The sequence below is a fragment of the Phocoena sinus genome, chromosome 21 (assembly GCF_008692025.1).
Source record: "Phocoena sinus isolate mPhoSin1 chromosome 21, mPhoSin1.pri, whole genome shotgun sequence".
Taxonomy (NCBI): Eukaryota; Metazoa; Chordata; class Mammalia; order Artiodactyla; family Phocoenidae; genus Phocoena; species Phocoena sinus.
In genome coordinates, this window is record NC_045783.1 from 17,908,474 (window position 1) to 17,921,046 (window position 12,573).

The 12,573-nt window shown below is 42.9% G+C and overlaps 1 protein-coding gene across 2 annotated transcripts in view; it reads left to right on the forward strand.

The window, feature by feature from the left end:
* The window catches only part of MTMR7 (myotubularin related protein 7), a 96,186-nt gene that overhangs the window by 26,225 nt on the left and 57,388 nt on the right, over positions 1 to 12,573 (forward strand). For both annotated transcript variants that reach the window (XM_032618572.1, XM_032618573.1), the window contains exon 2: positions 11,860 to 11,982. In XM_032618572.1, the coding sequence (XP_032474463.1) occupies positions 11,860 to 11,982 (123 nt within the window). The remainder of the gene's footprint in view (positions 1 to 11,859; positions 11,983 to 12,573) is intronic.

Consider the following 12,573-nt stretch of genomic DNA (forward strand, 5'->3'; position numbering starts at 1 on the left):
TAATCCTACTTAGTGCCACAGGGACATCTACCATAAATGAGAAACATTTCTAAAATTGATGCGTGGCTGGTGAGAAGTGCACCTTGATTCCTGACATGGTTCTCCTGCTGCCAGAAGGTCGTGGCACCTTATGACGTGAAACAGGCCAGAGCACCTGTCATGACTCTGGCCAGCTGATCCTGGGACCACGTGGGAGCCAGGCTCCCCAGGCCTCCTCAGTGCCATGGCGGGCATGCACCCCTCCAGACCAGTGAAGTGACTAGACGGCGTTAACGTGGCCATTTTAACTTAATGCTCTACACCGAGTTAACAGTGCTTTAGCTTTAGTCAGAACTTTTTTTTTTTTTTTTTGCGGTACACGGGCCTCTCACTGTTGTGGCGTCTCCCGCTGTGGAGCACAGGCTCCAGATGTGCAGGCTCAGCGGCCATGGCTCACGGGCCCAGCCGCTCCGCGGCATGTGGGATCTTCCCGAACCGGGGCACGAACCCGTGTCCGCTGCACCGGCAGGCGGACTCCCAACCACTGTGCCACCAGGGAAGCCCTAGTCAGAACTTTTTACGTGTTAACCGTGTAACTCTGTCATTGAAATTTTAGGGAAAATGGAGGATTTACAGTGTTAGGCTTGGACCGAGGGGGTAAAGTATGGGGGCACATCTAGGGAACAGGTGTGGGCGTCAGACACTTCTGGTCTGAAATCTGGCTCTGCTGCTTTCTAGCTGCGGGGCCTTGGGCAGTAGGTCTACGGGCTGCATGTGTATTTTATCATTTGTTCAGTGGGACCACTATGTCTAGTTTTCAGCCAGGGTTAGAAATAGTGTGCGGACAACACTTCGTGCGACGCCTGACACTCAGCAGTTGCTCAGTTAATGTGAGTAGTGTTTTTGTTATTATTACCCTTCTTTCGTCCCTTCTGCTCAAGGGAGAAGTTGAGAGGAATCTTCCTCAACGGTGCTTCCTTCTTTACCTTCAGCTTTTCTAGAAGAGTCCTGGATTGGCCTGATTGTGATTCTCAGCAGTTCGTGAGTGAGTGAGGAGTGAGTGAGCAGGTAGTGGGCACCGCTTGAAGCCAGCACAGCCTCTGCACCCAAGACGGTGGATACCTGAGGCCGGGCTCTGCCCTCGGGGGCTTCTCTTCGTTGGGCCCCGAACGCTGGGCTGCAGTGCAGCCCCTGGGCCACTTTCAGAGAGTGTTGTGGCATCTGCCGTGGCCGAGGCTGGTGCTTCCTTTCCTTGGGAAATCGCGAGAGCTTTGTTGGCCAACCACGTTACCGAGGGGCTAAATTTCTTGAGATTTAATATTGAGTCATTATCCTGTGTATTTTCACAACTGCTGTTTTCTGGGTTTTCTAACGTCTCTCTGAAGCACCTCTGAGTTAACCTGTGCAAGTGTGGGAAAGCATTAAATACCTGTAGGTCCTTTACAGGAGTCAGAACCCAGACGGAGTCGCTCAGCTGCCTGCACCCAACGGTTCCCTTTCAGAACCGGAACCAGAACCAGAGTCGAGGCCTCCTGCCTTGCAGACAAATATTTTACTTTTCATGTTGCTGGTCTTAGAAAATGTCATGATACCAAATTTAGCACGACAAACTGTTTATCTAGTTGCTTTTCTTAGATTAGAACATAAACTTGTCTTCGGTTTTGGCCGCTGCAGACATTTTGATTTCTCCCTGTTCGGCAGCCTCTGGATCTCTTCCCCCAGCTGACTGGCCGTGACCCTCAGCCTGCTTTATATGGGTTAGAGGACTCATCTTCAGCCCAAGCAAAACCGGTGGCCAGTGCCATTCATTTTCCTTTCTTTCATTAAAAGGTAACCCTACACTGCACTTTGGACTCCCTGTCCTACAGAGCAGCTTTTCTTTTCCAGATAGTCAGAGATGATTCTAGAATCCCAAAATGTTCAGTAGTCCAGTATTCAACCTGTAGGGTAGAAAGTAAAGACTTCTGTTCTATTTAGATTGAAATTAGAAGGTGGTGCAATGGAGAATGGCTGAGGAGAGGCTGTGTCTCCCTGTGATGGATGGGGGAAGGATGCAGCCATACTTGTGTCCTGTTTCAGGCCTGGCAGTGCCGTGCAGGGGCCCCATGTTTTCACTGAGGCTTTTCAGCCTCGGCCTAGAAAAGCTGATGAAAGCTTTTTTTCCTCTCAATCTAACCTCAGCAGAGCAGGGATGGGAATGAAAAGGCTGTTAAACTGGGGCACAGCCTTCTCCATTGAGTCTGTAAGATTCTTCAGGATGAGACAAAGACTCCATCCTATTCAGCCTTTTGTTCTTCCCAGAACCTAACACCGTGCTACACAAAGGCATTTTGTTGAGTGGAATTGGATGTTTACTGTTCTTTCTTTTGGTTCTGAGAATCCCGAACATGTCCTCGTGCCAACATTTGGGTTCCCGTAGCCCATTCCCAGACCTTTTGTCTTTGGGTTTATCTCAAAGAAGAATGTTCTCATAGCGGTTTGTGAATATAGTTTTACAATATAATTTTCTCTTAAATCATTCTGTTTTTTAAAAATTAATTAATTAATTTTTGGCTGCATTGGGTCTATCGTTGCTGCGCGTGGGCTTTCTCTAGTTGCACCTAGCAGGGGTACTCTTCCTTGCGGTGCGCGGGCTTCTCATTGCAGTGGCTTCTCTTGTTGTGGAGCACGGGCTGTAGGTGTGCGGGTGCAGTAGTTGTGGGTCACGAGCTCTAGAGCGCAGGCTCAGTAGTTGTGGTGCACGGGCTTAGTTGCTCCGCGGCATGTGGGATCTTCCCGGACTAGGGCTCGAACCCGTGTCCCCTGCATTGGCAGGCGGACTCTTAACCACTGCGCCACCAGGGAAGTCCCAGCATTCTGTTTTCAAATACTAATTTCATGTATAAAGTTGCTTAAAATAATTGTTAACTGGTTATCCTAAACATATTAATTTTGGGTAACAGAACTAGAATGACCTTATAGGCATTCACCAGGGATCCACAGCCTCCGTGACCTGTGAGCTTGGCCTTTGGAGCTGGATAGACCTTAGCTCCAAGCTGAGCCTTCCCATGTACTGCTCGTGTGACCTGGGAAGATTTGTCGGGTCTCTAAACGTAACAGTGAAATGAAGATTATGTGAGGACCTAACTCATGGGGTTATTGTGGGGATTAACTGAGGTCAGATATGCAGTGACAGCACAGTGCATGGCAGAGAGTAAGTTCTCCAAAAATGTTTAATTGTTGTTTTTATTATTATTATTTTGGTAACTTTTACATGAGCCAACTGACGGCTGGGATTGGCCTGACCCATGCCATGTTGGTAGTTATTTTGAACACCTCCATTCTATTCCCTCCAGAATTCCAAAGCTCTTCCCAGAATTTCTGCCAGTTCCCTTGGATGTTTGCACTTTCACAGTCTCCTCTAGCATAATCTTCTGCTTCCACTGAATTAGTTCAGGTTATAGATTGTTTCACCATCCATTTAGGCACCTCTGGTCCATGACTCAGCTGTGTTGTATTAAAACCCGCCTCTTACTTAATTACACAGCCCTTGTCCAACCCATCAAGGCAGTACAGTATACAACCTACTCTCCTGAAGATTTGGGGCAAAGGAAAGGTTCAGTAAAGCAACGGCAGAGATTAGATTTTTCCTCCCCATCCCTGGGTTTCTTTCCCCTGGCACTTTGCCACGTAATCAAAAAATGCTTAAATTAAGGTATAAGTATTTTCTAAAATACACCGAAAGATTCACAGTGCTTGTGGGTTTTTTTTTGTTTTTTTTTGTTTTTTTTTGTTTTTTACGGTGCGCGGGCCTCTCACTGTTGTGGCCTCTTCCGTTGCGGAGCAGAGGCTCCGGACCTGCAGGCTCAGCGGCCATGGCTCACGGGCCCAGCTGCTCCGCGGCATGTGGGATCTTCCCGGACCGGGGCACGAACCCGTGTCCCCTGCATCGGCAGGCGGACTCTCAACCACTGCGCCACCAGGGAAGCCCGTGCTTTTGGTTTTTAAAAATATTTATTTATTTGTTTTTGGCTGAGTTGGGTCTTCGTTGTGGTGAGTGGGCTTCTCATTGCGGTGGCTTCTCTTGTTGCAGAGCATGGGCTCTAGGCGCGTGGGCTTCAGGTGCTGTGGCACGTGGGCTCAGTAGTTGCGGCTCGTGGGCTCTAGAGTGTGGGCTCAGTAGTTGTGGCCCACGGGCTTAGTTGTTCCGCAGCACGTGGGATCTTCCTGGACTAGGGATTGAACCCGTGTCCCCTGCATTGGCAAGTGGATTCTTAACCACTGCGCCCAGGGAAGTCCCAGTGCTTGTGTTTCAATTATGGGCCTAGGGTGAGTTTCTTTCCCTCTTCTGTATTTCTGAATTTTTAAAACATTGTCATACATAAGCATGTTTCTTAATTTTTAAAAAGACCAGTTTTAAAAGCTGGAGGAGAAGCTTTGTAGGACTGGGGAGACTTCAGTACAAGCAGGATAAACAAATCCTTGCCCCAGTGATCCTCATCTCCTTTTTCTAATCCTTTAAAACGTATTTCTCACAGTTTCCTCCTGAATGGGAGTTACTTTATTTCCTGTGTGCATCACAGTGTGAGACGCCCCCTGGTTGGCAACCCTCATAGGCTGCTTTGTCTTGACCTGCCTGTTGCTTCTGGAAAGCTCTTTGCATGCTTTGGTCTTTTTGCTGCTCCGGGATGGAGTTTTGAGTGGGTCAGGTTCCCAGCTCTGGCTTCTGCCCTCACTTCCACAAAGAGTAGAATCTCCACTTTCTCGGCTCTAATGAGTTCACTCCTCCAGCCGTTGTGTTACGGCTTCTGATTCCCAGGGCTCCCACGACCCCTTCTGCATCTTCCGTGATGCTGAGTCCAATGGCATTTTACGGTTCTTGCCTTACTTGATTTCTCAGCAGCAATCGGCATAAACATTCTCCTTTTAAACCACTCCCTCTGCACCCTCTCCCCTGACAGCACGCTCTCCTGATTTTCCTCCTAACTGGCCATGCCTCCAAGTTTTGCTTTTCTGATTCCTCCTCTTCCTTCAGAGCTTTAAGTGTTGGATGCCCTCAGGTCTTTTCTTGTCACTTGCATGCTCTCCCGAGGTAACCTCTTTCAGTCCCATGATTTCCAATATAATTTATATGCCAGTGACTAATAACTTACTGCATTTCAGCAAAACCTAAGACATCAGTGATTGTAAAATGCACTGAGATTTTATTTACCACAGAGAAAGAAAAAGTGCTGCCAGTTAAATGCCACAGTGGCTTCTTACCACATTAATCATAAGATACATCCATTTTTGGAAATGTCAGAAAGTGAAAAATGTACACTCAAGAGTTAATGATATCGTGGTAATATATTTTGCATAGATGAATTGCCATTTGCAGAGCACGAATGCCAAGTGTGTCTTAAGCGTGGTGTTCCCAGGAACGTGCAAATGAATTGCAATAACTTTGTCTTAAAGAAGCTGGTGGTTTCCTGGGCTTCCCTGGTGGCACACTGGTTAAGAATCCACCTGCCACTGCAGGGGACACGGGTTCAAGCCCTGGTCCAGGAAGATCCCACATGCCGTGGAGCAACTAAGCCCATGCACCACAACTACTGAACCCACGTGCCACAACTACAGAAGCCCGTGAGCCTAGAGCCCGTGCTCCACAAGAGAAGCCACCACAATGAGAAGCCCACACACTGCAATGAAGAGTAGCCCCCACTCACCACAGCTAGAGAAAGCCTGGTGCGTAGCAACGAAGACCCAGCGCAGCCAAAAATAAATAAATAAAATTAACTTATATCTAAAAAAAAAGAAGCTGGTGGTTTCCTAAGAGTCATTATCTCTCTAAGTATGAAAGAAGCCTTATTACCATATAGTTTATTACATGTGTAGGTGAGGTAAAATTAAATCAGCTCGACAGTGAGGCAGAGTTATTGAACCAATGGGTCTTCATGATGGCGCCCAAACTCTTGAGATTTATTTCATTTTTTCTAGAATTGACTGACTCTAGCATCACAGTCAAGAATGTTCTGGCTGTCTTAGTGTAAACCACGTGGTGGTCCCAATTTTTAGTGCTCTTCATCTTCACAGAAATTCTCAGATTACGGGATTTTAATTTTTATTACTCATTTCTTTTATTACATCACTGGGAAATCATGCTGTTGGTGTTTCCCTCATTTTTCCCCTCCCTCCCGTTCAGCCTTACTTTTGGACAGCTGTGAGACCTGTGAGAACGATTGCCAAATCTTGAAATGTAATTTTCCTGCAGCAGCATCCAAAGTTAACAAAAAGACATGGAAAAATCTCATTGTTTTAACCTACCACCATCTGCAAACCTTCTTCTGTTCCACTGAGGTTTTCTAAAAATAATCTAAGTGGTATAGCTTTCTTCACTTCTATAGGGAGAATAATTCATACTAAATACTTTGGCTTCAAAATATTATCTTATGTTCAATGTGGTTACCCTAATAAAGTTTTGTTTCATTGGTTCTAAGTGCAGAGAGAATTATTTACATTCTGTTTTTAGATATTTTTAATTGGTATATCAATCCTGGACCTCTGGTTAATTTAGCTAGGCATATTTCAGCATGCAAATGAGTTTTTCCCCATAGGAATGTCCTAAAAATAATATATCCCCTTGCTTTTCTCCTCCCACAGTCTCTTCCATTATATCTTTCTCATAGTCACTTCAGAATAGAATGTTTAATGACAAAAATTTAAATACCAGAATCCAATCCCGTGGGAATTGAAAAATATTCTCTTTAAGAACTCTTGGGTCAAAGAAGAAATAAAGGGCTTCCCCGGTGGCGCAGTGGTTGAGAGTCCACCTGCTGATGCAGGGGACATGGGTTCGTGCTCCGGTCCGCGAAGATCCCACATGCTGCGGAGCGGCTGGGCCCGTGAGCCATGGCCGCTGAGCCTGCGCCTCCGGAGGCTGTGCTCTGCAGCGGGAGAGGCCACAACAGTGAGAGGCCTGCGTATCGCACACAAAAAAATAATTAATAAATAAATAAAAACAAAACACAAGACAGTTCATATTATTCCTCTGCTCAGAACTTTGCTGTCATATCTGAGCTCACTGAGAGAGGCCCGCATACCGCAAAAAAAAAAGAAGAAATAAAAACTGCAGTTATAAACTACCTAGAAAGTAATAAGAATGATAATACTGCAAACAAAACTCATAAGATGCAGCCAAAGATTTAGCTGGAGGAAAATGATTGGACTTAAAGCTTGTTATTAATCAAAAAGAATGAAAATTGATGAGCTATTAAACCCAAGAATTTAAAACTGAGCAAAGAGGGACTTCCCTGGTGGTCCAGTGGTTAAGACTGCATGCTTCCATGGCAGGGGATGCAGATTCGATCCCTGGTCGAGGAACTAAGATCCTACATGCCTCATGGCACAGCCAAAAAGAAAAAAAAATTATAAAAAAAATTAAAGTGAACAAAGAAACAAAAACCACATGATATACTCAAGGAAAGCATGTTAAAACATTTATTAACAAACACAAGCAGAAAGTAATGACTGGACAAGAGAAAAATTAACTTGATAAATCCAAGACCTGTTACTTAGAAGAAAAACATATGCATACCTAATCACAAAGAAATAAGAACATAGTTCACAATATTAGGAATGAGAGAAGGGGTAAGGAGAGAGGGATTTACGCACAGACAAGAATTAAAAGCTTGTAAAGAATTTGAAAATCGGCAACAAGATAATTTGAAAAGAAAATAGATATCAAAATGAGATTTAGTAAAAAATAGAAACATTGAACAGATCTATAATTGCACAAAAAATTGAATGAATTATTAAAGTCTTGTTTCTGAATAAAGAAGTACCCATATTTCTTTCAAATAGTAATTTGTATGTTGAAAGCTTCCTAATTAATTTATGTAATTTTAACTGTAATGATTTCTTAAAAGCATAGATGCAAAAAACCAAAAGGGAAAACAAGAATAAAACAATTATAGCAGATAAAATATAAGGAGTATTGAAACACTAACACACCGATTCCAAGTTGATCATATACCAAGATCCAGGACTTCTTTAAGGATTAGGAAATCTATTACTATTATTAGTAGCACAGGACTAAAATAAAAAAGTAAATATCCAAATATATATTTAAAAGGCATGATGTTCATTCCTCATTTTCAAAAATCAAAACTCTTATAGGAGTAGGTCACTTCCACTATGTGATTTTTAAAAAAATCAACATCAAACTCGAGGGTAAAATATAGGAAGTGTTCCCATTAAAAACAGATGTGCACATGAAAAGATGTTAGCATCATTAACCATTAGGGAAATGCAACTAAAAGTCACAAGTTACTATCTCATACCTACTAGGATGGCTATGATCAAAAAAAATTATTTAACAAGGGTTGGCAAAGACATGGAGAAATTAGAACCCTTTTAGATTGGTGGTGGGAATGTAAAATGATACAACCACTTTGGATTTGGAAAATAGTCTGGGAGTTCCTCAAAAGGTTAAACAAACAGTTACATATGAACCGGCACAATTCCATTCCTAGGTGTATATACACCTAACATATGTCCTCATAAAAACTTGTATGAGAAAAAACTTGTATAAGAATGTTCATAGCAGCATTATTAATAATAACCAGGGCTTCCCTGGTGGCGCAGTGGTTGAGAATCTTCCTGCCAATGCAGGGGACACGGGTTCGAGCCCTGGTCTGGGAAGATCCCACATGCCGCGGAGCAGCTAGGCCCGTGAGCCACAAATACTGAGCCTACGCGTCCGGAGCCTGTGCTCCGCAACGAGAGAGGCCGCGATAGTGAGAGACCCGCACACCACAACGAAGAGTAGCCCTCGCTCGCCGCAACTAGAGAAAGCCCTTGCACAGAAACGAAGACCCAACACAGCCAAAAATAAAAAAATAATTAAAAAAAATAATAGTAATAATAACCAAAGGTAGAAACAACCCTAATGTCCATCAGCTGACAAATAGATAAATTAAAATGTGGTATATCCATATAATGGAATATTTTTGACAGTAAAAATAAATGAAGTACTGACACATTCTACAAATGGATGAACTTTGATTGAAACACGGATTGAAAACATGATGCTAAGTGAAATAAACCAGTCACGGAGTACAACAGACTGTACGATTCAGTTCATATGAAGTGTCTGGAATAGGCAAATCCATAGAGACAGAAAGTCGATTGATGGTTGCCTAGCGCTGAGGTGGTTAGTGGGGAAAGAGGGCTGACTGCTACTGGGAACAGGGTTTCCTTCTCGGGTGATGAAAATGCTTTAACACTGACGGTAGTAGTGGTTGCACAATGATGATCTACACAGTGCTGTGAATATACTAAAAAGCGTTGAGTCGTATGCTCTTAATGGGTGAATTGTATGGTATCTGAATTCTGTCTCAATAAAACTGTTATTAAACCAATGAAAAGCAACACAAGAGTGTTGTCACCACTGTTATTTACTGTTATTCTGAAGGTTCTAGTTAATGCCATTAAACAAGGGGAATGAAGGTATAAATAATGGAAAGGAAGAAATTATTACAGAAAATATTCCTGTCTACTCGGAACATCCAAGAGACTTTGGTGAAAAAATTATTAGAACTAGTAAAAGAGTTTGGTAAAGACGCAGTTATAAAACATACAAATAACAATTAAGCCATAGGCTACTATCCTTACTATATAAACAGTTTTCATGAATGTATAAGAAATGATGACCACCTGGTATGAAAGTAAACCAATGATGTGAGGACCATTTACGAAAGAGACAGACTGATGAATAACCATGTGAAAGAATGTGGAGCCCTGTAGTAACAAAAGAAGTTTTTTTTTTTTTTGCGGGACGCGGGCCTCTCACTGTTGCGGCCTCTACCGTTGCGGAGCACAGGTTCCGGACACGCAGGCCCAGCGGCCATGGCTCATGGGCCCAGCCGCTCCGCGGCATGTGGGATCCTCCCAGACTGGGGCACGAACCCATGTCCCCTGCATTGGCAGGCGGACTCTCAACCACTGCGCCACCAGGGAAGCCCTCAAAAGAAGTATTTTTTAAAACCATAAGCTGGTAGGTTAAGAACACTGCTGTTGAATGACCATTCTTGATACACATAGACATTCACAAGGCCTCAGGAATGATGCAACCACCCCCCGCATAAATTGTATGCCCCCCAATTATAGTAAATACCTGATTCTTTATTTGCCTCATTAGGTCCCTGGAAATTGGGAAGAAGTGGGACAAGACGCTCAAGTACTATTCCCAGAAGTCTAGTTTGGTTCTAAGGGCTCAGAGGAAACTGAGGCAGTGGAATGTGTGGAGTGATGTTTGCCCTTGGAGTTGTCCTGACGGTCCTGAGGGGTGTCCATTCAGTCCGCTGTCCCCGCAGGGCTTCCTGGAGCGGTTGAGAAGCCTTGGGCTCTCCAACTGCATCAGCACAACAGCTTCTATATTAGACGAAAGAATGGAGCACATATGATTCACTAGTCTCTCAGCTGCCTCATGGAAGCAAGTCACCATCCTGATTTGAGGGATGAGGGTTGAGCCAGTGTCTTTTTTTTTTTTTTTTACATCTTTATTAGAGTATAATTGCTTTACAGTGGTGTGTTAGTTTCTGCTTTATAACAAAGTGAATCAGTTATACATATACATATATCCCCATATCCCCTCCCTCTCGCGTCTCCCTCCCACCCTCCCTATCCCACCCCTCTAGGTGGTCACAAAGCACCGAGGTGATCTCCCTGTGCTTTGCGGCTGCTTCCCACTAGCTGTCTACCTTACGTTTGGTAGTGTATCTTTTTGTAGATATCCTTGGCAGTAGTAAGTAGCATTGCTAAGCACTGCCATCATTACTAGAATGTTCATCGAGTGTTTGGGGTGGCTCTGCCTTATTGGAGTCGTCATTGCTGCTTTTTTCCTTTGTAGAAACTGTCTTGTCATTTCCTTTACATTTCATATTGAAATGACCCCGATGTACATATTCTTGAAATTACTCTACATTTCAGAGATGTATGCTTGATAAAAGTTGTTTCCAGAAGTCTCCTGTAGCTGTTTGAATTTTAGCTCAGGGGTGAGAATTCTATTTATTAGAAAAAATTTATTATAAATATTAGCATCTTAATTTGGTAGATTTTCTTGCTAAGCATTGCAGAACATTCTTCTGATACTTTTTGCTCCTGTATGTATATTTGTATTTCCTACTGGTTTATATGGAAGCAGATAACCTTGGGGCCATTTCTACAACTGAGAAACACATAGGAAAATACATTATTTTTTTAATAGAATGCTATTCATATATAGTTAATGTGTAAACTCAACTTTCATGTGTATGCTTCCTGCCTTAAAATTACATAATTACAGTGAAGTAAAAATGTTGACCTATTTAAAACACAGAAAGGGTATTCTTAAAGAATAGGATCTATACAAGGGGAGGGGGAAGGGTAAGCTGGGACAAAGTGAGAGAGTGGCATGGACATACATACACTACCAAATGTAAGGTAGATAGCTAGTGGGAAGCAGCCGCATAGCACTGGGAGATCAGCTCGGTGCTTTGTGACCACCTAGAGGGGTGGGATAGGGAGGGTGGGAGGGAGATGCAAGAGTGAGGGGATATGGGGACATGTATATGCCTATGGCTGATTCACTTTGTTAAACAGCAGAAACTAACACAACATTGTAAAGCAATTATACTCCAGTAAAGATCTTGAAAAAAAAAATAGGGTCTATAACTCTTTTGTGGTACATTTAAGGAATTGGTGAATTTTTATCTTTTGATATACAGAATCATTGTGAGATCTAATTAAGAGGGAAAGTTTTGGTTTTTATTATTGGGAGAATTTTCAAAATCATATTTGGATTAAGCTCGAGATTACTTACTGATTGCTTTTTGTGAATAGCTTTTTTGCTCTCCTCTAACCCTGTCACATTGATTTCTCTAGGTTGAAAATGTCCGCTTGGTAGATCGAATATCTTCTAAAAAGGCAGCCCTTGGTACTTTGTATTTGACGGCTACTCATGTCATATTTGTGGAAAATGCACCTGACACAAGGAAAGAAACATGGGTATGCATTCCTTACTGTTGGCTTTATGTGTTTTCCATTGTTTTAAGTAACAAGTTTTGACCCCCTCTTTTTTTGTTTGTCCTTAGGGTGAGGAGGGTGGGATTTGGCGTCTGGGTGTTCAGAGAGGACTCTTCTTGGAACGTGGGTTTTGCCTTTTTTCTGTAAAGGGGCACATCCACTTGATCTGTTTACTCATTTTAAGCACCAATTATTTGAACATCATCAGAGACATAGAAATAGCCAGAGCTGTAAGTGCTTCGTGTCACAGCTGTCAAGTAGAGATTCAATAATGTTAGTGTACCAGATACAGCATTTCCACAGTGCTTTATTTGCAATCCACTTCATTTGTAGCATCCTGTAATGCAGGCCGTTTAGTCATCTTATTACGTTGTCTGCGGTTTTCTCATAACTTAAAAAAGAAAAAAAAGTCTAGGGAACAGTCCCATCATCAGGTATTTCTGCTACATAATAATGAGACCATTAGATAGTTCTTATTTTATATAGCCACCCAACCATGACATTATGACCAGAACCAGAGTCCCTGAGTTGTAGATTTTGCCTTTTCTGTAGTCTGTAGACTTTATCTTTTCA